The 20562-nt window shown below is 43.3% G+C and overlaps 1 protein-coding gene across 6 annotated transcripts; it reads right to left on the reverse strand.

Moving 5' to 3' along the window:
* Positions 1 to 4630: 4630 nt before the first annotated feature.
* Poli (DNA polymerase iota) lies at positions 4631 to 20210 on the reverse strand. 6 transcript variants are annotated; one of them, XM_029471896.2, is made up of 11 exons: positions 20111 to 20128; positions 19664 to 19732; positions 18620 to 18745; positions 16513 to 16677; positions 15319 to 15471; positions 13131 to 13367; positions 12670 to 12848; positions 11802 to 11893; positions 7176 to 7303; positions 6584 to 6786; positions 4634 to 5705 (listed from the first exon to the last, which is right to left on the reverse strand). In XM_029471896.2, exons 3-11 carry the CDS (start codon positions 18654 to 18656, stop codon positions 4893 to 4895), a joined length of 2007 nt encoding a protein of 668 aa, XP_029327756.1. In that variant the 5' UTR covers positions 18657 to 18745; positions 19664 to 19732; positions 20111 to 20128; the 3' UTR covers positions 4634 to 4892. The 6 variants fall into 6 exon arrangements, with proteins under 6 accessions (XP_029327754.1, XP_085689799.1, XP_021005956.2 ...); XM_029471894.2 differs by lacking the exon at positions 19664 to 19732 and having other exon boundaries at positions 4631 to 5705; positions 15319 to 15402; positions 20111 to 20210; XM_021150297.3 differs by lacking the exon at positions 19664 to 19732 and having other exon boundaries at positions 4633 to 5705; positions 18620 to 18742; positions 20111 to 20210.
* Between the last annotated feature and the right edge of the window lie 352 nt (positions 20211 to 20562).

Raw genomic sequence — 20562 nt, forward strand, 5'->3', positions numbered from 1 at the left:
CGCAAAAGCTGTTGCCTACCTGTGGGATATGTTCTAGCCGGTTGCCCTGTCTGGCTTCAGTGGAAAGGATGCACCTAGCCTGGCAAAGACTTGATGTGCCAGGCTGGGGAGATGTCCAAGGGTCACCCATTCGTTCAGAGAAGGGGAGGGAAATGGGGGAGGGATTTTGGGAGGGGGTTACCAGGAGCAGGGCAGTGAGCAGAATGTAAAGTGAATTCAAAAAAACAAGTCTTTGATACCTTAATCCTGTGTAGTCAAATGCCACCAGGTGGCGCTCTCCACATTTTGTAGACAGCTTGGTCAACTTTTCTCGACAAAATTGCAACTTGTACTAAGTTTCCTCAGCCCCTTGTTACTCAGAGGCCCAAGACCACAGACTCCATAGTTCTGTGGGGCACCACAGCATTTTTAGGTACCAACTTTTGTAGCAATTACTTTCAGACCTCCCTCTCCCCAAAAGCCTCTGTTCCATTATAAAATGACCCATATACTATATTCTCTGAATGATAAACTGCCAATGCCAATCCTTTGGAAGCTGTTTTTTGTTTTTTGTTTTTTTACATAAAATTAATTTCACATTCATCATTTCAATTTTTTGCAATGAAAATGACGTTTACAGTTCGATGGACTTTAACAAGAAGTGAATCCTCACCAAACATTGCCACATACTAGTTCAGATGCTTGCTTACCTGTGTCTAGAAATTCTGGAATGAAAATATCCAAGCGGACAACACTATCTGTCAGTGAGGCTGGAATCACTCCAGATAAAGGGGAAGCTTCCGCGCCTGCGTGACAAGGGCGTGCACAGCGTCCCAGGACCCCACTAAGGGTCTGAAGCAGACGTCTGATCACTCAGCTCCCCAAAACCAAATACGAAATTATCTCAACAGCAGGACTAACGCAGATATCTCAGTAAATCCGCTACTGCACGTGTACATTACCCGGGTGAAGGATAGGCAATCCTCAGAGTGAGCCTAGGCTGGAGCGATCCGTAGGGGTTGCGTACTTATCTGCCATGCATGAGGCCCTAGGCAACATCCCAGCACTGCCGTTCCCATCCATAACAAGGGCAAACTAGAACTCTACATTCTAGCCAACCTAAGGAAAAGTATTCTACTGACTAACATCTCAAATATTTTATCTCTACTACTGGGCAACCACTGGATATTCAGGTAAATCGGGCACATGCTGAATGTTCTTCCAGTTACTTTTGTAACTTAAAATAAATGGCTATTGTAAAATGACCACATTTTTAATTTCTGTACTATCTACATAAGTACCATATTCGATACATATATATATATATATATATATCCTAATGCATACACTTAATGTGATACATTCTCTTTACATTTGTATACTCTATATAACTGCTAATTGGAAATTTAAAACTTCTGGATCTTATTTCTTACTTCACTGCACACCTGTTGCTTATAAGCACTTAGTTGCCCAATTATAGTTCATCCTCACATGACTAAACTTCACCTTCGTTCTTCAGGGGGCCCGTACTTAGTAAAGTGTCAGTGTTTTAGAAATGTCAAGTTGCTCAGAGAAAAGCGTCATCACTTGGCTTTTCCTGTAACCGCTCCAGAAAGGACTCTATCTCCACTCTACCCGATGTCACAGGAACCTCCCTCGAGTAAGGAAGTGAACTGTTGAATTCCTGAATATTCCTGATAATCCTCAGGCATTCTCTTAACAACCTCTATAACTGGAAATGGCTTAGGTTATATTTCTGTGTATCCTCAAATTTACCAGGTGTGCATGTTATACTTTCACATGCATCTAATATTTTTAAATAAATTGAGAGTAATGAAAGAAAAAAGTGCTTAGTTGTATTTTATGCATATACACCTTTCTGTGTACAAATTTCACAAGTATTTTTAATAATCCAGATGACTGAAGACATAGATCTGAAAACTCAAGAAGGTCCCTCCTTTAGCAGCTGGCAGGGCACCCGCCATCTTGTGCTATGAAAACTTGCCCTCAGGGTGGAGCTGGGAAGCGTGGAAAGACCTGGAATCAGGCACTCACCAGGCTAGGCCCTGGTGCAAGTTGTTCTGGGCAAGACTGGCCTGAGGTTGGACGTGGTGGGGAATGGATGAAGTCAGGTGGTCAGAGGATGAACTGTGCTAGCAGCACAGAATCGGTGCCATTTTTTTAAATGCTCCATTTCCTTATTTGCTGTTTTATATTTATCTGAATTGCAAACACATACTCACTATTAATAAACCTCCTTGATTCCCTAGTCTCTGACCCTCTGTAACAGTATTCTCCGCTCTACTGTCTCTGCCTCCACGTCTCCCAACCATATGGGATGACATCACTCTAGACTGCCTGTTACTCCAGTATCTACCGCAGTACACCGAATTAGAAAGAAAGGGGTGGGCTGGAGCGATACCTCAGCACTTGTTCTTGGAGCTTACTGTCATCTTTAACTCCCGCTCCAGAGGATCTGGCAGCCTATGCTGAGCCCCAAACGGGCACTAGGTTTGCACATGATACATATGCATACATACTGAAAAACTTATTAATATTTTAAATTAACAAAACAATTTTTAATGGCCAAACTGAAATACTCTTTGTGGTGGTTTAAACATGCTTGGCTCAGGGAGTGGCACTATTAGAAGGTGTGGCCTTGTTGATGGAAGTATATCACTGTGGGTGTGGGCTTTAAGACCCTTGTCCTAGCTGCCTGGAAGTCAGTCTTCTCTGTCTTTGGAATGAGAAGTAGAACTCTCACCTCTTCCCACATCATGCCTGCCTGGATGCTGCCATGCTCCTGCCTTGATGATAATGGACTGAACCTCTGAACCTGTAAGCCAGCCCTAATAAAATGTTAGCCTTCATAAGAGTTGCCTTGGTCGTGGTGTCGGTTCACAGCGGTAACACCACGACTAAGACACTCCTTTTATGAGTTAATACTATATTAGTTCTAAATAGTTGTTTGGTTCACAACTCTAGGTATCTTGGGCACAAATAATTTAAGTTAATCTTAAACTACTGGGCAAATTAAATTTGTACATGCCTGAATTTAGAAGATGAAAACAGATTAGTTAAGGGTCCTCTTCAGGTACAATAGTGAGTTCTAGACCAACACAAACTACATGAGACACTGCGAACAAACACACACATTTCAGATTTAGTAGTTAAACTGTAAGAAATCTATAGCCCAGTCAAAATGTCTGACCTGGAAGAAAGTATTTTAAAGCCACATTTATATTTAACTCTCTAGACTGTATTTACAAAAATTACAGCCACAAGATGACCCCTCTAAATTAGCGCTGAGGGATACTTCAGTATTCTAGAAATTTCTTTATAAAACGAGACATCCTCAACCATAAATCATACTTTGGCCAGAAAAAGGGAAAGGGAAGGTAATCACAGGACCGCCTAGTAATGATTTGTGTCTCTGACATATCCTAGGCTCGTGTCCAATATGCAGGAGGTAAAAAACAGCAGAGCTGTTCATCACCCACAGCTTCTAGACCCCGCAGACTGATTGCCTAGGCGGAAATGGACTTTGTTAATAGTGCTAATAGTGTTATAGGCCCATCGCTCTACACTCCTGGTGCCCATGTTTTCCATAATAATTTCAAATAATGCTCCTCCTCCCACCATCCCCTACAACAGCTCTCAATACAGGGGTCCCCTAAACCCATCAGAAAAAATTCAGACATTTGCATTATAATTCATTACAGTAGCAAAATTAGTTAAGAAGCAACAAAAATGATTTTAGGTTGGGGATCAGCACAATATGAGGCACTGTATTAAAGGGTTGCAGCACTAGGAAGGTCGAGAGCCACTGCTCTACAGCGTACACACCCACCTCAGTCATTACCCTTAAGGTAAAGGCCACAGTGTCTGTTCATTCAGTCTGTCCTAATGCACTGTGGTATGTTCTAACTGTGAGAGAAATCAGGAACTGCTTTTTGAAAAGCCAACGGTGAGGATAGAGGCCCAGTGGTTAGGAGTACTTACAGTTCTATCAGCGGTGAGGATAGAGGCCCAGTGGTTAGGAGTACTTACAGTTCTATCAGAGGGAGATGGCCTGCTGGTTAAGAGTGTTCAGGGCTCTATCAGAGGACTGAGGTTCAGATCCCAGCACCCACACTTGGTGGCTTACAAACACATGTGCCTCCATCTTCAAGGGGTTACATGCCCCTTTCTGGTTTCTATGGAATGACTCTCTCTCTCTCTCTCACACATACACACACACACACACACACACTCACACACAGGTGCACATGAACACACAAAATCTTCATAAACCAGTTAGTAGGTTGACATATTGGTGCACCCCAATGCAGTCTCTAAACTCAGGGGATTAAGGCAGAAAGATCAGAAAACTGTGGCTGGACTGGGTTACACACTAGGATATTATTTCAGAAACAAAATCCAAAGTTAAGTCAACTTGTTAAATTGTATGTAGTGATTTAGCCAAAGTATTTACCTTTTGAATATGACAAGAGAATTTCCTATTTGGATGTCATGGACTGACTTTGCCATACTGCACAGTTCACACACACACACACCAAACAACCAAACAACCCAAAGAAAACCAAAACCAAAGCCCGTTCTTTCCTATGCATAATGATGCTGTGATGAACTCCTATTTTCAGGCATAAAAAATCTGTCTCACAACTTACAGTGAGAGCCCAGTGTTGACCATGATATTCCTTTTATTGACAATGATATAAAACAGAAATAATAGGGAGATAGCTTTTTTTTTACATTACCACATTATGGGTATTTTCCCTTTGTACTAGAATTTCCTTCCTGTGCCCACTTTTGCCTTATCTTACATCGGATTTCCACACCACTGACTCTTTCTATTTGGTTATGCCCCTGCCCCGGCGACCTAGGAACTAGCACTCCCTGGCTTTCTGGACTTATCTGTGCGCCGAGGGGCGCGCTGCTCCATCTCTCTCCCATTCGGCCATCAGCTCCTTTTGGACCTCTTCTGGAAGCTCATAGAAAACTTGCGGATCAATGTCTGGTGGGAAAGGAAGCTTTTCTTCTGCAGAATCCATCTCTCTGCTTTCTAGTCCCTGGTGAGAGGCGGTGGCTGTCTGCTTGTGGCTGTCTACAGTGCGGTGTGTGGAGAAGAGCTGTTCAGTCTGCAGATTAGGAAAGGAATGAAAACCAGAAACAGCAGGGTTCGTGCTGGAAAACTGGCATCCTTGAGACTCAGTAGGGCCTTGACTCGTACGCTCATCCTTTAACTGGCTGTCTATGTAATAGGAACAGTCCTTTCCGCGCGATGGATGAGAGGCGCTACTGGGGCTCAGTCCTGACGTTCCCGGCTCACAGGGAGATGCAGCTGATACTCGCTTGCTAGGGAGCGCAGTGTCTCTGGGGCTTAAGCGACTGGCTTGCATTTGCTTTGTAGAAAAGAAAGACAATACTCCTTTAGAGGCATGCAACGGACAACTTAAATTTCCTTTCCCTTTTAGATTTTCTCTAGATTTTATAGAAAGGATTTCTTCTTGAATATCTGCTGGAAGTTGCTTAAAGACTTCTTGATCAACACCCTCTGGCAGTGCCTGGAGAGGCAAGTCACTTGTGTCTTTTTCTTTAGGAAAACAGGTGGCATCCAACGGAGACTCCCCCGTTCCCGTGCTTTCGATTCTTCTACTTGGTAGACAATCCCAGTTTGCTTCTTTCTCCTTGTGAGAGTCTTCCGTGTGGGTGTCCTTCATTTTCTACAACACAAGGGGAAGAGCAGAGCTCAGGAGTTTGCAGCCTTCCATATCACTGCTGCAGTTCTCCTGGAGCTAGTGTCTCACACACCTGCAAACCTGCCCGGCACCTCTGACCTTGACAGAGAGCAATCCATCCCGTGTCTCACATTACTGTGTGGCCTATCATCATACTCATGCAGTCCCTGCTAGCTAGCAGAGTAGGAGACAAGACACGCATAAGGAAAGACCCCAGCCACCATGGGCTGCACATCTAACTCAGTAGATAATGTGATCCAATGCCATTAAAAATAGAAACACAAAGCAGAAAGGGATGATTTCCCAAAAACTACTTGTCTAAAAGGTAACACTTAACAGTAACAAAAAAGCACAATAAAAGTATATCATTTTTTAATCTGTAATACTACATTTATATAAAACTTAGAAACAGTCTCAACCTAAGTTTACTCAATTTTTCTATAAAATTTTTCACCTGAATTTCCCTTCTAGTTTTCTATGCCATAAAACATTCATGCACTCAACTACAGCTCAGCAATTATTCTAATAGTATCCTAGCCTTAGTACAGTGGTAATTAATTTCTAGATATGTTTACATTTATAAGTCAATCCACAGTATTTTTATAGGACCCCCTCCCCCCGCAGAAAATGTGTTAGTTAACACTTCCCAAAACAGAAGCACCATAATGGCTGTCTCTCTTATTCTGTGTTTACATTTTCCTCTTAGATTACAATATATTTAAGGCCAGCAACCATCCCTTGATACGATCTAGACTAGAAACAACTAAATCATCCACACAATAGCACCTCAAAGAGTCTCCAAACTGCACTACATACAAATGCAGATGGTGGGTCTGGCAGCAGTGCAGCCAGGGTGTACTTACAAAGCCGCGCTTGTCGGTGTAGGCAGGGGTTGGGAGGGACGTGAGGTAGCCGTCCATGGGCCCTTTCTTAGCGCTGCTCAGGGCTTTCAGGTTGCAGAAGCACACGCTCATAAGAGTCAGGTGAAAGGGCTTCTTCACGTTCACCATATTTCGGAAAAGTTTCATAAGGATATCAATCAGGGGAGGCATCGCGTCATGATTTCCTAAGTAACATGTAGAAGGATGTAATAAACACAGGATGTAATAAACACATGCACTTTTATTAGTATTCAAAGCACAACATTATTTATATGACTTGGATTAAGAACTTAAAATCTAAAGTGGGATCACCACGCATCTGATATTATTTACTAAATGTACTTTATAATTATATTAGATTTGTACCCTCTGAACTCAGGAAATATTTTTAACTTACTGAGTTGATTGAGTAAATTTACTTTTATTATCTATTAAAAAGTTTTCCTAATGTTAATTCCTGGTAAAATATAACTAAGTTTTGAAGAATACATGAAAACACTTTAATGTGGCATGTTTCTAACTCAAAGTTTGCTTTTTAAAGAGTTCAATATCTTCTTAGAGAACTGGCCCATACCTGTCCCTAACTTCTGAATGACGTGGGATGGGATAGGGCACTGACGACTCTCTCGGTTACAGTGCTTGTCAGAGTGCCGACGGATGACTAATCTTACTGTATGGGGCTTCCGTCCATCCTGGCATACTCTAAAATAGAAATGGAAAACACAATAATAAGATAAATTAACATGATTTTAAGATGATGGAATACTTATTTATTGAAGTGTCAGATCCTGTAACTATAGAAACTAAATGCACCATAGAAAATGAAATAATAATGAATGTTCAAAAATATCCAAATAAGTACCTCAATGTCAACATAGCAAAGCCATGACAGCTATGTATCTAATAGAGGACTGATAGCCAGAATATATAGAGAACTAAAAAGACCATGCATCAAGAAAACAACACCACCTGCCAAGAAAAATAAAAATAAAAATAATTTTCAACAGCCTTAGCAGTTGGGAGAAAAAAGTCAATGAAAATTACTTTGGCATTTCATCCAACCACACCTCAATGGCCACAGTAAGGTAAATGGGAACAAGTGCCTGGAGGAATGTGTACAAAGGAGACTCCTCATTCACTTCTGCTGAGAAGACAAACTGGGGTAGCCATGGAAACCAGTGTGGAGTTTCCTCAGAAAGCTAAAAACAAATCTATCACAGGAGACCCAGCTATAGTACCCCTGGGCAGACACCCAGAGGCCCATCAATCCACTTGTGACACAATATTAAGCAAGATCACACACTCTCATAAAGAAAAATGTTCTCTCATATGCAGAATCTAGCCAATACACACACATAGATATGTACATACATACATACGTACGTACGTACATGTGTGTGTGTGTGTGTGTGTGTGTGTGTAGTACAGTATAACATGAAGAAAAGAGGACAGAAAAGCTTAGCTATACGGGGACGAGGACGGACAGAATGCAGGTAATGGTCATGCGCAATGAAAGAGCACATAAAGCTAGTTGTTTTCTAACTCTAATCTGGCCATAGATTTTTGGCCTGGGTACTAGACAATATTAAACCTAGTGAGGTCACCTAGACCTAGAAAGACAAACTCTGCACGTTCTCGCTTACTTAGGAGTTTCTAACTTGGAGTAAGTGTGCAATCCAGCCAAGGAGAAAAGGACCATGCAGTGGGAAGCCCTGTAGAGAGGACAGTGGAGCGCAGGTCTATGAAGGGAAGGGGGGCAAGGGTAGGGGGAGAGTTAACTGGAGAGCAAGATGAGAGGGTAGAGACTGCAGAGAAGCCCAGGAGGGAGAAGTGACACTAGCGATGGTGAAAAGGCCATACGGAATCCTTCATACAGTGAAGCAATGCTCCCCACAAGTCCCATGCACTTATCAAAAGTCCAGTGTCGGGGTGGGGGTGGGGGTGGGCCAAAAAATATTACAAGATAATACATGCAATTGTCACTGCTCTTAATTGCATGTCCTAACTTGTGATGTACTAAAGACACCACACACTGGTCACCGGGCTTGCAGAAATCAAGCTGGTACTAAGCCTGAAGCTCCCCACATCTCCCTCCTCTGACTAGCTGTCATAGTGCAGGAATGTGCTATGCAGGACACCAGGAAACAGAGTTATCAGGAACCCCACCCAGCTGGAAGTCCCGGGAACTCCCATAATGACAAGCTGTGCTGGCTATTCTTGGTTGCCAACTTGACTACATCTGGAATTAACTAAAACCCAACTGGCTGGGCACAGCTGCTGAGGGCTTTTTTTTTTTCTTTTCTTTTCTCTTTCCAATCATTTGAAGTGGGAAGACAATTTTAATCCAGATCTTTTAAAGTGGGAAGATCCACCTTTAATTTGGGCCACACCTGCTGGCAGCCTATATAAGGACATAGAAGAAGGAAGCTTGCTCTCTTTGCCTGCTTGCTCTCACTAGATATAGATAGATATAGATATAGATATAGATATAGATATAGATATAGATATAGATATAGATATAGATATAGATGATATAGATATATCTCCAATATATATATATAATTGGATTTAAAGTCTGCTGAACAGAAGGAACTTCATACCTGGTGCTGAAGACTAGCAGAAACCTTTAGCTGGAGAGGTCACAGACCCTAGAGAAGCACCTGCCTCCACCATTTCACTCAACCGGTAGGTTTAGCATCTCTTGCCTTCTAAATACTTATCCTAATACCCATGGGTGACAGCAGCTCTCCTCCACATCAAATAAGGTGCTTTCTGTAGCAGATGGAGGTAATTACAGAGAAGCACAAATGGACAAAGTGCAGAGAATCAAAGCACCCGTGGAGTGGCGAACCCCAAATAATAGGACATCTACAACATAACACCACACCCAAGGCTTAGTGGACAGTGATGAAGAGAGAGACGAAGACAGTAAGAGCCAGGGTAACTGCCACGAGATTGCCTTCTGGACCTGACCAGGATGAGGCACTCAGGAACCACCAACAGTTCTGGTGGACAGGAGTCCACATCAGCATGGATGCCAGAAAGGGAAGCACAGCCTCCCACCAGCTGGTAGCTAAAGGCAGTAGACGGCCACTGAGGGAGGAGGCAGAAGTAGAAGACAGGGCTGAAAGACGTATGGAAGAGGACATGGGAGAAGTTGGCAGAGGAGGGGGAGAATAGCTATTAAAAAAAAATACAGAAAGATTTTCTACTTACCTAAAATTATACATGTGTGTATATAAATAATGTAAATTTTATAATATATATCATATAAGTAATACACATAAACTGCATATAAATATTTACTTTTATATATTTATATATGGTTTAAAGAAGTTACAGCCCGTGAAGTACTAATGCCTTACCAAGAGCCAAGGACTGCTGAACAGAAACCCCAGCAGCATGCATGAGGAAGCCCCTCCCAAGTGCTGGCAGGGCAGGGCAGTGCACAACTCTGAAAACAAGACAGCTACTGCCTTGCCCCAGACTGATTCCTAGAACTGTAAGGTGAGTGAGCGCCTGCTCATGAAGACAGCGTGCAGTCTGGACCCAGGGCGTGGGAGCGAGAGCTGGGACTGACTCAGAAGCTCATCTGTGAGGAGCGGCTCATAGGATCAGAAAGGACAATGCAACCTGGCAAAGCACAGCAGCCTTCAGTCGTCCGCAGCAGCTGCAGCCGACGAGCCAAAAGCAGACACTGCACTAGCCACGTTCCAACAATGGTGGAAGGGCGGCACTTGGACTTAGGTGGGAACTACCAACCACCTCGTCAGACTTGAGGTCTGTTCAACAGAACACTGGGAAAAGGCTAAACCCAAGTTTAACCAAGTGCCTAGAGCCTGGCTCTTTAAAAGACAGCTTACCTTTCTCTCCTACCTGTAGGATTAGTCAGTAAAGTCTCTAGAAGAAAACTGTATTTTCAGACATACAGACACACAGATATATTAAATTATTTTATACCTGTCACATGACTTCTATTAACCTCAGTCACAGCACAACAGTGTGGTGTTAGGGAGCACTGGCAACAGAGACTCGGGCTGAGGACTCTAGGCGTCTCAGACGGTTAGAGTACCCACTCTCTTCAGGATAGTCTTCAGGTGGAGAACACAAAGTAACCACACATACGGCCTCTGGTGTTTGCATGCACAGGACTGGACTGTTCTCCACGGCCACTGAGTTCAGGGTACGCGTGAGCTGAGGTGGAGTGGATGACCCAGTTTCAGCAGCAGAGTCCCCAGAAGAGAGTGAGCCATCTCTCTGGAGCTGAGTCACGCTCTACCTCAGAGCAGGCAGCCAGCAACGCACTGCACAGCTCTGCTCCAGAAGTGCTGCACGTGACAGCAGATCTGTGCAACAAACATCAGGCTGTCTCATCTCTGTACAGCCAGCCATCCTCGGAGCGCTTCAGAAACACACAGGCTCTAAACCAGCCATCCTCGGAGCACTTCAGAAGTACACAGGCTCTAAACCAACTTAGGACACTTGTAACGACAGGAAGTGATGGGAGATGACTACTTTCTTATGGGAATTGAGAAGTGCACATTTGAAAGGTGACAAGGAACACCAGGAAAGCATTTCTTGCACAGTTTGCATTATTTTTTTTGTATATTTAGATCCCAGTTGGCACATCATTGTTGGCTGTCTGCTCAGAGCCCCTTGTATGAACTTGCATTGCACAGACACCTGTTTAGCCATCCCTTCCTTTGGCTCCACGTTCAAGAGTCTGAGAAAGGGAGGCAGGGGCTTCTGCTGCTGCCTCTCTCCCTGCTCCTCAGCTCCTTCCTACTCTGAGCCATCACCCAGAGGACCAGGAGAACTCTAGCAGACTGAATCCTCTCTGTGGCTCCCCTTTTAACTGAAAAGCCAGTCCTACTGTCTGCAGCAGAGGCTTGCAACAGCTACAGGGAAGACTGAAAACCTCCTTCTCACCTAATCTAGGATTACGATGAGATATACTGAAGAAGCCCTTTAGGTAACCACTGTGGCTTAAGATCAGGTAAACCCCCATGTGACCCGAATGACAACCAATGCAAGTCGGTCATTTTAATTAAGAGCACAGATAAGAGAAATCTAATGGCAAATGATCTATCTTGAATAACAGTGCCTCGTTCACAGTTAATCTGTAAAACCCAACATAGAACATGAGGTGGTTCTACATCCAGCCTAAATATAAAAGATGATGAGGCAAGGTGAAACGCACCTGGTCAAAAGGCTGGAAAGTAATTCTTCAATCTTAGCTTTAGCTTCCACTTCTGAGGAACACTTTTTAAATGTATCTTCTTCACTAAAGGACTACCAAAGAAGTATAAATAAGGGTTAATGGAAAAGCTAACACAGTGTTCATGCAAATACTCAACATGTTCTTTACTACCTGTCTTTATGAATCAGTAACACCAGATTCACTTTTGCCCTAAATCCTGTTGTGTGCAGTTATTTTATATACACTTAGTATGTGTGCAGTTATTGTGTGCACCGTTATTGTACACCAAGAGTCATGCAATGTAACGCACGAAGGCCATCTCTAATTCTTCTATAGGACTACAGCAAGGTTCCCATGGCCCTAGAACCTTAATCTGAGTTTATGCTTGGAGAAGTTATTTAACCTTTTGATAGTGCAGTGCCCTGGTCTTAGAGGGAAAGAGGAAGCACGGAGGCAGGAAGGAAGGTCTGAACAAAGGACACTGCCTCGCTCAGAGGTTATGGTGAGATTCAATGCGATGAGTGGGTGAAGCGAATTCAGACAGGCCTGGCACGTGAGGAAAACACCCTTGCTAACTGGGTAATTATTCCTCCCCACTTTCCAAATCACTGTATTAGTCTAGAAACGAGGATGTTTACAAGGTTAAAAGGTTTTCTTCATATGTTTGTGTGTGTATCAAGATTTTAAGGAAGTAGTAACAAAAAATAGATAATTAGATTTAAAACTACTAGCGGGCAAGTTTCAATTTCAGAATACGCGTCTCCCGGGCAAGGATCACTCACAAGCTGCACAGCACAGCAGAGGGGTGAACAGTGACACCAGACATCTTCAGCCTAAGTAGCATCATAAGCACCCCATGCTCACACACCTGTGGTGGCCCTGACGGTGTGACAGGAGACTTGTCCTCTCCAAAGCTGAGCTGCTGGATACGCTGAGCAATTGCAATTCCTAATTCTTTTTCTAATGTTTTGATTGGAAAGGTTTGGAGATCATGAACACTGTTGATTCCCAGAACTTCAAGACGCTTGGCAGTTTTATAGCCGATACCTAAACAGCAGAAATTCACACACAGTGTTACGACAGCTTTGCTTTTCAAAACCAAGCTACTGTCAATATTAAAGATGTTTCCACCATATGGCTCCAGGGCACCGCTCAAAGTCTTGTATGGAAAAAGTACTTGAACATATATCTTAACGCAGATTTGTTCCACAAAACATTTCAGGTTTTTGGTTTTCTCCAGAAGCCAAGTGTATGCCCCTAGGAATTAACTGCATATTTAAAGAAATCACAACAAAGCCAATATACACTCTTCAAATGTATTGGTCTTACCAGGAATTTCCTTTATATGGTTCAAACTGTGAATGAGATGTTGACAACTTTCAGGTAGTAAGACTGTCTGCTGATTTGGTTTAAAAACCCCAGACACTAACTTTGCCAAGAGTTTATTAGGAGCCACTCCAGCGCAGCCTGTGAGCCCGAGCTGATTATACATGGCTTCCCGCATCTCTGCTGCAATCTGCGATCCAACCACAAGTCTCAGATGCATGATGTTGTGTAGGTTCACAGCTATAACGACAATGGTATTACCACAAAAGCATTATTTTCTCTCTCACAAATGGGGTTAAAAGAGCCGAGGATTTTGTTGATACTCTTCCTCCAACCCCCGACACCCCTCACCACTCCTCCAACTGCTTCCTTAGTTTATCCTGGGTCATCAGAAACTGAGCAGGAACCAAGGGCCTGTGCTAAGGAATGCATGCAGGGAGCACTCCCTCACTGACTGAAAGTGCAGCCCCTGGCAATTCTAGCTGACATGCGTGGACCCTTCATTCACCTTTACCAATAGAGGAACACCAGGAAACACACACTAGGGAGACAGACAGAGCTTAGAATGGCATCTGGATGTCACACACCACATAACCGGCTGGAAATAATGACTGGCCCACAGGTTAGGAGATCTGCTTATGATATCGTAGGGAGGTTTAAAAAAAAAAAAAAAAAAAAACAGGTTTTCTTTGGTGTGGACCCATCCTAGGACCCATGCTGGAAGGACATGGAGACAAAGAGTCTGTCACAGGACTTACTCCCCTGTGGCCCATCAGTCAGCCTAGCTGAGATCACACACACAGTCCACAGAGGCAAGATAAAATAAATGTACCAAAGTGATAACTGGCTTGTCTATAAGAGACCAGAGCGTCCACACCATGATTCTGCCTGTCTATCTACTGGTTTGAAAGAAACTGCCTTTAGATCTATGTGGAGCCAGCCACTCGGGAGGCAGAGGCAAGCTGATCTCGGAATTTAAAGCTATCCTGGTCAACACCGAAGTTCCAGGCCCGCCAGGCTACATAGTGAGACTGGTTTCAATTAAATAACTTATATAAAGGAATAAAAAGTACTAAGTAATTAGGCTTTCTTCACTTGAAATAGGAAACCCAGCTCTCTCTACACACATTTTTTTTTTTAAACAGTAAGGTCTGCGCCAGCTTTAAAAGCTGCACAAAGATGTATCTGACATCTTTCTGGCTTTTCACCCTAGGGACTGACAAAAGGGCACAGGGACAAACTACATAGGAGAGACTTCATGTCTCCTAGAAAAGAGGTTCTGCCGCTGTCGTCTGTGGCGATGATACAGGACGTTCTAAAGAGGGGCATACGAGGAAGTGCATGCTGAGACACAGGACCGACCATGTCAGGCCGCTCTGACAGGAAAAGCTAGTCCTCCACATCCATTCTCCAGCAGTCATGGGTGTCCAGGGCCTAATTAGATATTCCCAGGCACTAACTACAACTTATTTACACCTGGGAATACCCCAGGAAAAACATCTGTCTTCCACACTTTCTTCATATGTGGGGATAAACCATGTCGCTTTTTGCCACTAGTTACTAATGGTCATTTGAACTGGTTACCTGAAGTCTGGGGAAGTCACCAGCAAATAGCAGACTGGCCTGTGACAAAAGGCCTGGACAAGATTTGGCCAGGATCCAGCAGGGGACCTCAAAATGCAGAATTAAAGATGACAGAGGAGGGGCTGGACAGATGGCTCAGCGGCTAAGAGCACTGACTGCTCTTCCAGAGATCCTGAGTTCAATTCCCAGCAACCACATGGTGGCTCACAACCATCTGGAATGGGATCCAATGCCCTCTTCTGGTGTGTCTGAAGATAGCTATGGTGTACTCAGATACATACAATAAAAATAAATCTTAAAAAAAAAATGACAAAGCAAAAAGTACTAAGTCAACATCTGTAAGTTAAGGCTAACCTACAGAGGTAGAGCTCTTAAAAATAAGGAGCAGAAAGAACAAGAGGTTAATGGCCTCAGAGAGCAAAGCCACACCTCGAGGGGCACTGCCCTACACACCACTCCACTTTTCTGAATCCTTGACAAGACTGGCAAGACTTCATTTTGGCCACCTTAGACACCGAATGACAGAGTGACACATCTGTCAGTGAGCTCACTGGCTACAGGATATGTGCACTTACAGTCACCGAGGGGGCGCGGAGGAAGCACTCACACTGGTTATTGTAAACATGGCCGAACACAGTCACTGACGGAACCTCCTCACTTGGGAGCTGCTGCAGTCTTTTCTCCACCATTTCTGTTAGATCCACAAAATTTTCATCAAATCCAAGTCTCTCGACAGCTGGACTAAATTCCTCCAACAATTCTAATTGAAATAACATTGGGACACCGATATAATTAAGTTACAAACTAGAACCGATCTCACTGTTTAATGATTAAGGTAGCAAATATGACATATAAAATATGTGCACATCATATGTATGATACCATATGCACCACAGTTTCACACCTTGAGTTTTTTACTTAAATTTTTATTTTATTATGTATGGGCATTTTGTTGACATGTGGGTCTGTGTAGTACTGTGTGTGTGTGCCTGGTACCTAGAGAGGCCAGCTAGAGCTGCAGATGGTTGTGAACCCCATGTGGATGCTGGAAATTGAACGCAGATCATCTGAAACAGCAATCAGTGCTCTTAACAGCTGAGCCATCTCTCCAGCCAAGCTCCGCACAGCATCTTGGATAAGGTCCTCAATTAACAGACTTTTGAGTAAAGGTAATATTCAAAGAAAAAAAGCCCCAAAATAATATTCCGAGGACAATGACTCATAGGAATAAATCTAACTCAATCTTTTCCCACATCCATAACTTTTTTATCTGTAGTCCACTAAAAACAAATAAATAAAACAACCCGTGCTTAAGAGGTAGTTAAAATCTTGAAGCACATGTCGAGGAATAAATGGCTGTTCATTTTTTTCCTCACAGCTGCAACAGTGAAAGCGGCTTACTTATATAATTAAAAATTTGTATTTAATTTATTTATCTGGGAGTATATGAAGTCATCTTCTTATATAGCTAAAAAAAATGTATTACATTTATTTTGTTGGTGGAGGAAGGGGGCACATGTGACAACATGTGTGGAGATCAAAGGACAACTTGTCCAAGTCTGTTCTTTCCTTCTACCAAGTGGGTGCCCGCGAAGAACTCCGACTGTCACGTTTAACATCAAGAGCATCCTTCCACTGAGCCATCGGCCAACTCCATAAGGATTTTTAAAGCGGGGAAGGCCCTTTTTTTTTTTTAAAGTGTTAGGCAAAAGGAACTCCATATATGGCACTTTATGATGGATATTTGTATAGTAACGTCACCCTGCATAAACATGCTAAGTCTCCAGCACCCAGCTTGCACCTGTGACCTTGTAGGACATCTCTCTGTAGCGGCTCAAGTCTTCTCCATTCACGAGGACCAGCTGAGGACACTTTTCCTTCGCATCTCTCACATTCATAAGCTTCTTCACACCCAGTTTCCTGGCTTCGTAGTTGCAAGTAACCACCAAGTATTTCTGTTGCACACCTATTAATAAATTAATAAATAAATAAATAAATAAATAAGCAAGCACCTGGGGAAACTAGGCCGACCTGAGCATTTTAAAATACAGCTTCGTAGCTTCATGCTGGAGCAGCGTAGGTGGTAACCCACTGTTGGCAACTGTGGTTGTTTGCAGCAATGGGGCTCAAACTCAGCCTTGTGCGTGCTTGTCAAGGGCTTCAGCACTGCTAGTTCGGAGCTCTTGGGGCCTTTGCTACACACTCACCCTCGCCCTCCCTTTCACAGTGGCCTTGAGCTCACCGTGTAGCACAAGCTGGCCTCTCACCTTCCCTCTGCCTCCCATTTACACGTGCTAGGATTGCAGGATTTTGTACCACCTTGACCAGCCAAGTGGGTTTTGGCAAGAACAAAAAGATAACTGGGTAAGAAGAACCCCGATTAAAATCCTAAGAAGCATCAAGTTTTCAAGCTATTCCCCACTTACACATTATAAAATAATTAGAGAAGACAGAAATTATATATTAACTAAGAAAACACCGAATAACTGTAGCAGAAGTTACATACAAGAATGTGGACAGATACCAGTTCCCAAAGGGAAGCTGTGTTTCTCACATTTAAATTATCCTCAAGCCAATATATTCTTTGGACTTTTCAGTGATAAAACATAAATTAAATCCTTCTAGGATTCTTTTCAGACAACTCAAAGCCCAATTAATTTTATATTGTCATGTAATACTCTTGGGTATGTTCACCAAACAATAAGCCCGAAGAAAATAACAACAACAAAAAAAAAACAATTAAATACTGGTTGATGTTATTAAAAACTCATTTATCTTCTGACCATACTGCCAGTGAATAGAGGCGCAATATTCTAAGAGCCAAGCTACAGAAACCATGAGAAATCTTGTGCCAATAAACACTCTAAGCAATGAACTATAGCTCATAATAATTTGTAGTGCTACTATGAGGAATTATTTAGGGCTTCTTTTTAAAATTGACATTATGACCACCTATAGTTACCAAGCATTTAAGATTGCTAAACCTATATGCTCTTTTTCTTTTTACACAAGTTGATTGTTTCATAACACTGTAAGTCATATTCATCTGCAATATAGAGAATAAAAATATAGAAACCACCTAACCCATTCTTTTTGCATATTATTGAACCTGACATCCTCAGACATAACATCAGTGTTACAGATACATTTTTTTTTCAATATCTGAGAGTCACTGAGTCAAAGGTAGCTATCCATGACTCCAAAGCTCTATATTAAAAGACCAGACTGGCAAACTCCCTAGCTAAAAGGACTCCCCACAGTATGCCTGGCCTGACACTCTCTCTTCATAATAACCACTTATAGTTATTTCTTAACCACAAAATACTTTCAGTATGAAATAACTACTGGGCATCTTGTGCTAATTAGGAATTATTTCAGAGGGAAAAAAAAAAAAAAAAAACCTGATGGCCTAACTTAAATCCTTAGCCTCTTAGGAAAGCTTAAAGGTTTAGTCTCACCCTGAAGAAGTAAAACGCAGGCATCCCTTTGTGATTCACAGAATCCTAGGCTGGAGTACGGTACGACTTATAGCATCAAACCAGGTACTAGAAGAAAAGGAAGGAAGCAGGGATACCAAAGACTGCCCTTCATGCTAACACTAAATGATCCTTTCTGCGCGCATAAACCCGCTTTCCTTCCTTAAGGTTTGAGCCCACAGAAGCAAGCTACTGCATCTATTAAGAGCACATCCTGGTTTCTGTTCGTGTGTTACCTATGCTAATGTCCGCTTTATTAAAGGGGAAAAGGCTCGGCACATTTACTCTTGGTTGCAAAGCAAATACGACTGCCACCAAAGTACCTGAAAATGGACTCCAGGAACTGTCTTAATACAGTTAGTAAAAAAAAAAAAAAAAATGTTGAAGCTAATTTTATCATCACTCAACAAAGACACCATCAATGTGGATTACCTAAAGGTCTGTCCTTTAATTCTGGGTTGGAGATCATTTCGACTTGGGCATAAAAGCAATCCAGATCTACGTGGACTATGACTCTCGGCGAAGAGATTTGTGTTGGTGGCCCTTGACTGCAAACTGCTGCACAATACACAAAAGAAAACCAACATATTTAGGCTGCTTATCATCAGTGAGCAACTAACAGACTAGCAGACCCTTTAAACATTTCATCTAATAAAGAACATATAGTGGCTTCAATTCAACATGGTCCCCACCCCCCTTGGATTTATGAAGTATCCAATGCCAGCTTTTTATATGCTTCACAGTATCTACAAAACAAAGACATGAAACGCCATCAACAAAAAAAGGTCTTCAGTCCTGCTTTAATTAACTAGAATTTCTTCAGCTACTTCCTTTTCTGAGTAGTTAATTTAAGAGGGGAGAACTCTTGATAAATAATGGATGGCACGAAACCTAGTACGATGTTAAGGTTTTTTAGAAGCTTTTAAACAGTAGAGGCAAAGAAACTGTAGCAATATTATTTTCAACCGACTGGAGAACTAGTCAAAGTGGCCTGTTCCTACATTTAAAAACACCAAACCAACACAACCTGTGGGTTCCAAGACACTAAATTTAGTCCCCCACAAGCGTTAAGATTTCCTGTTTTAAAGTCCCCAGTGCCTACAACAGTGTGTGAGGTGCAACAGAAAACGAATAATTTAAGCACTCAATTAAAAAAACAAAACAAAACTGAGTATCTAATTTTAAAAACTGGGGTCAGGGCTGCACCTGAAGCCACCAGTCCAGTGTGTAAACAGTTTATGAGTGTAACAGGAAGCAACAGGGAACAGCTGCCTTCCTTTGTTACAAGGCAGGCTCAATGCCAACCCTAGGCTAGGAAAAGCACATTTGTGGGGAAACTGACAAAACCGAATGGGTGTCTTCCATTAAAGAGGACTGGTTGTGTACAGACTTTAATTTTGATATATGTACCCAGGAGATGAAAAATGTTGATATAAAAGAAACACAACTTTTGTTCTGCCACAACTTTTCTGTTACCTGGAGGTGGGAAGTGTCAGGGAATGGGAATCCAGTGCAGTTCCTGGCGCCACAAGGCTGGACCACGGCCTGGGGTAGGAAGTGGGTCACCTAGGGACTCCAGCCTGCTTGCTAGGTTCGGGCGAGCCTTTCCTCCCTAGGCCGAGGCTAGGTCTCTAAGCATACATGGGGGCGACAAAATCCTCCTATTCTCTGATTTGGAGTCTCAAGAAGCATCAGGGGTCCCCACGGGGAGGTCAGAAAAGTCCTGCCCGCCATGGAGACAGGTGCACCCCGACGGTGTGCGCAGGAATGCAGCCGTCACCCCCAGGCTTCAGCAGCCAACACGGAGTGCCCGCACTCCCCAGGCCCGAGCGGGACCAGAAGGCCGCGACTCAACGACCGCCCCGGGCTCCCGCCCTTCACGTCCTTCCCTCCCTCTCCCGCCATCACCCGGACGGCGCGCACCCCGCGAGCTGCCCGCCGCCCCCGCTTGCGAGGGCTCCATGGCACGAGGAGCGTCTTCTTCCTCCGCGGGGCCGCCTTCCTCCTCCGACTCCACCCCCATCTTCCCTTCGGGCCAACCGCAGCGCAGCTGCTGCACGGTCTCCTAGGAAACCACGGCCCAGCCTCCAGTCTGGCGCCTGCGCACTGAAGCGAAACAGCCTGAGAGTGGCAGAGGCGGGGAGAATGGGAAAGATTTGGTTGTGGTTGGTAAGAGGAGTAGGAAGAACCCAGCCAGATGCCTCCTCTTCTCTCTTTTTAATCTTTTTCTTTCTTTCTTTTTTTAAACGTGTATGTGAGAGTGTATGCTGTGTGAATGCAAGCGCCCACAAAAGCCAGAAAAGAGCGTTGGATCCCCAGGAACTGGAGTTAACTGGAATTAACTGGGGTTTGTGAGCCCCTGGTGGTTTCTGGGA

Source organism: Mus caroli, unplaced genomic scaffold, assembly GCF_978045245.1.
Source record: "Mus caroli unplaced genomic scaffold, Mus_caroli_1 scaffold_19, whole genome shotgun sequence".
NCBI lineage: Eukaryota > Metazoa > Chordata > Mammalia > Rodentia > Muridae > Mus > Mus caroli.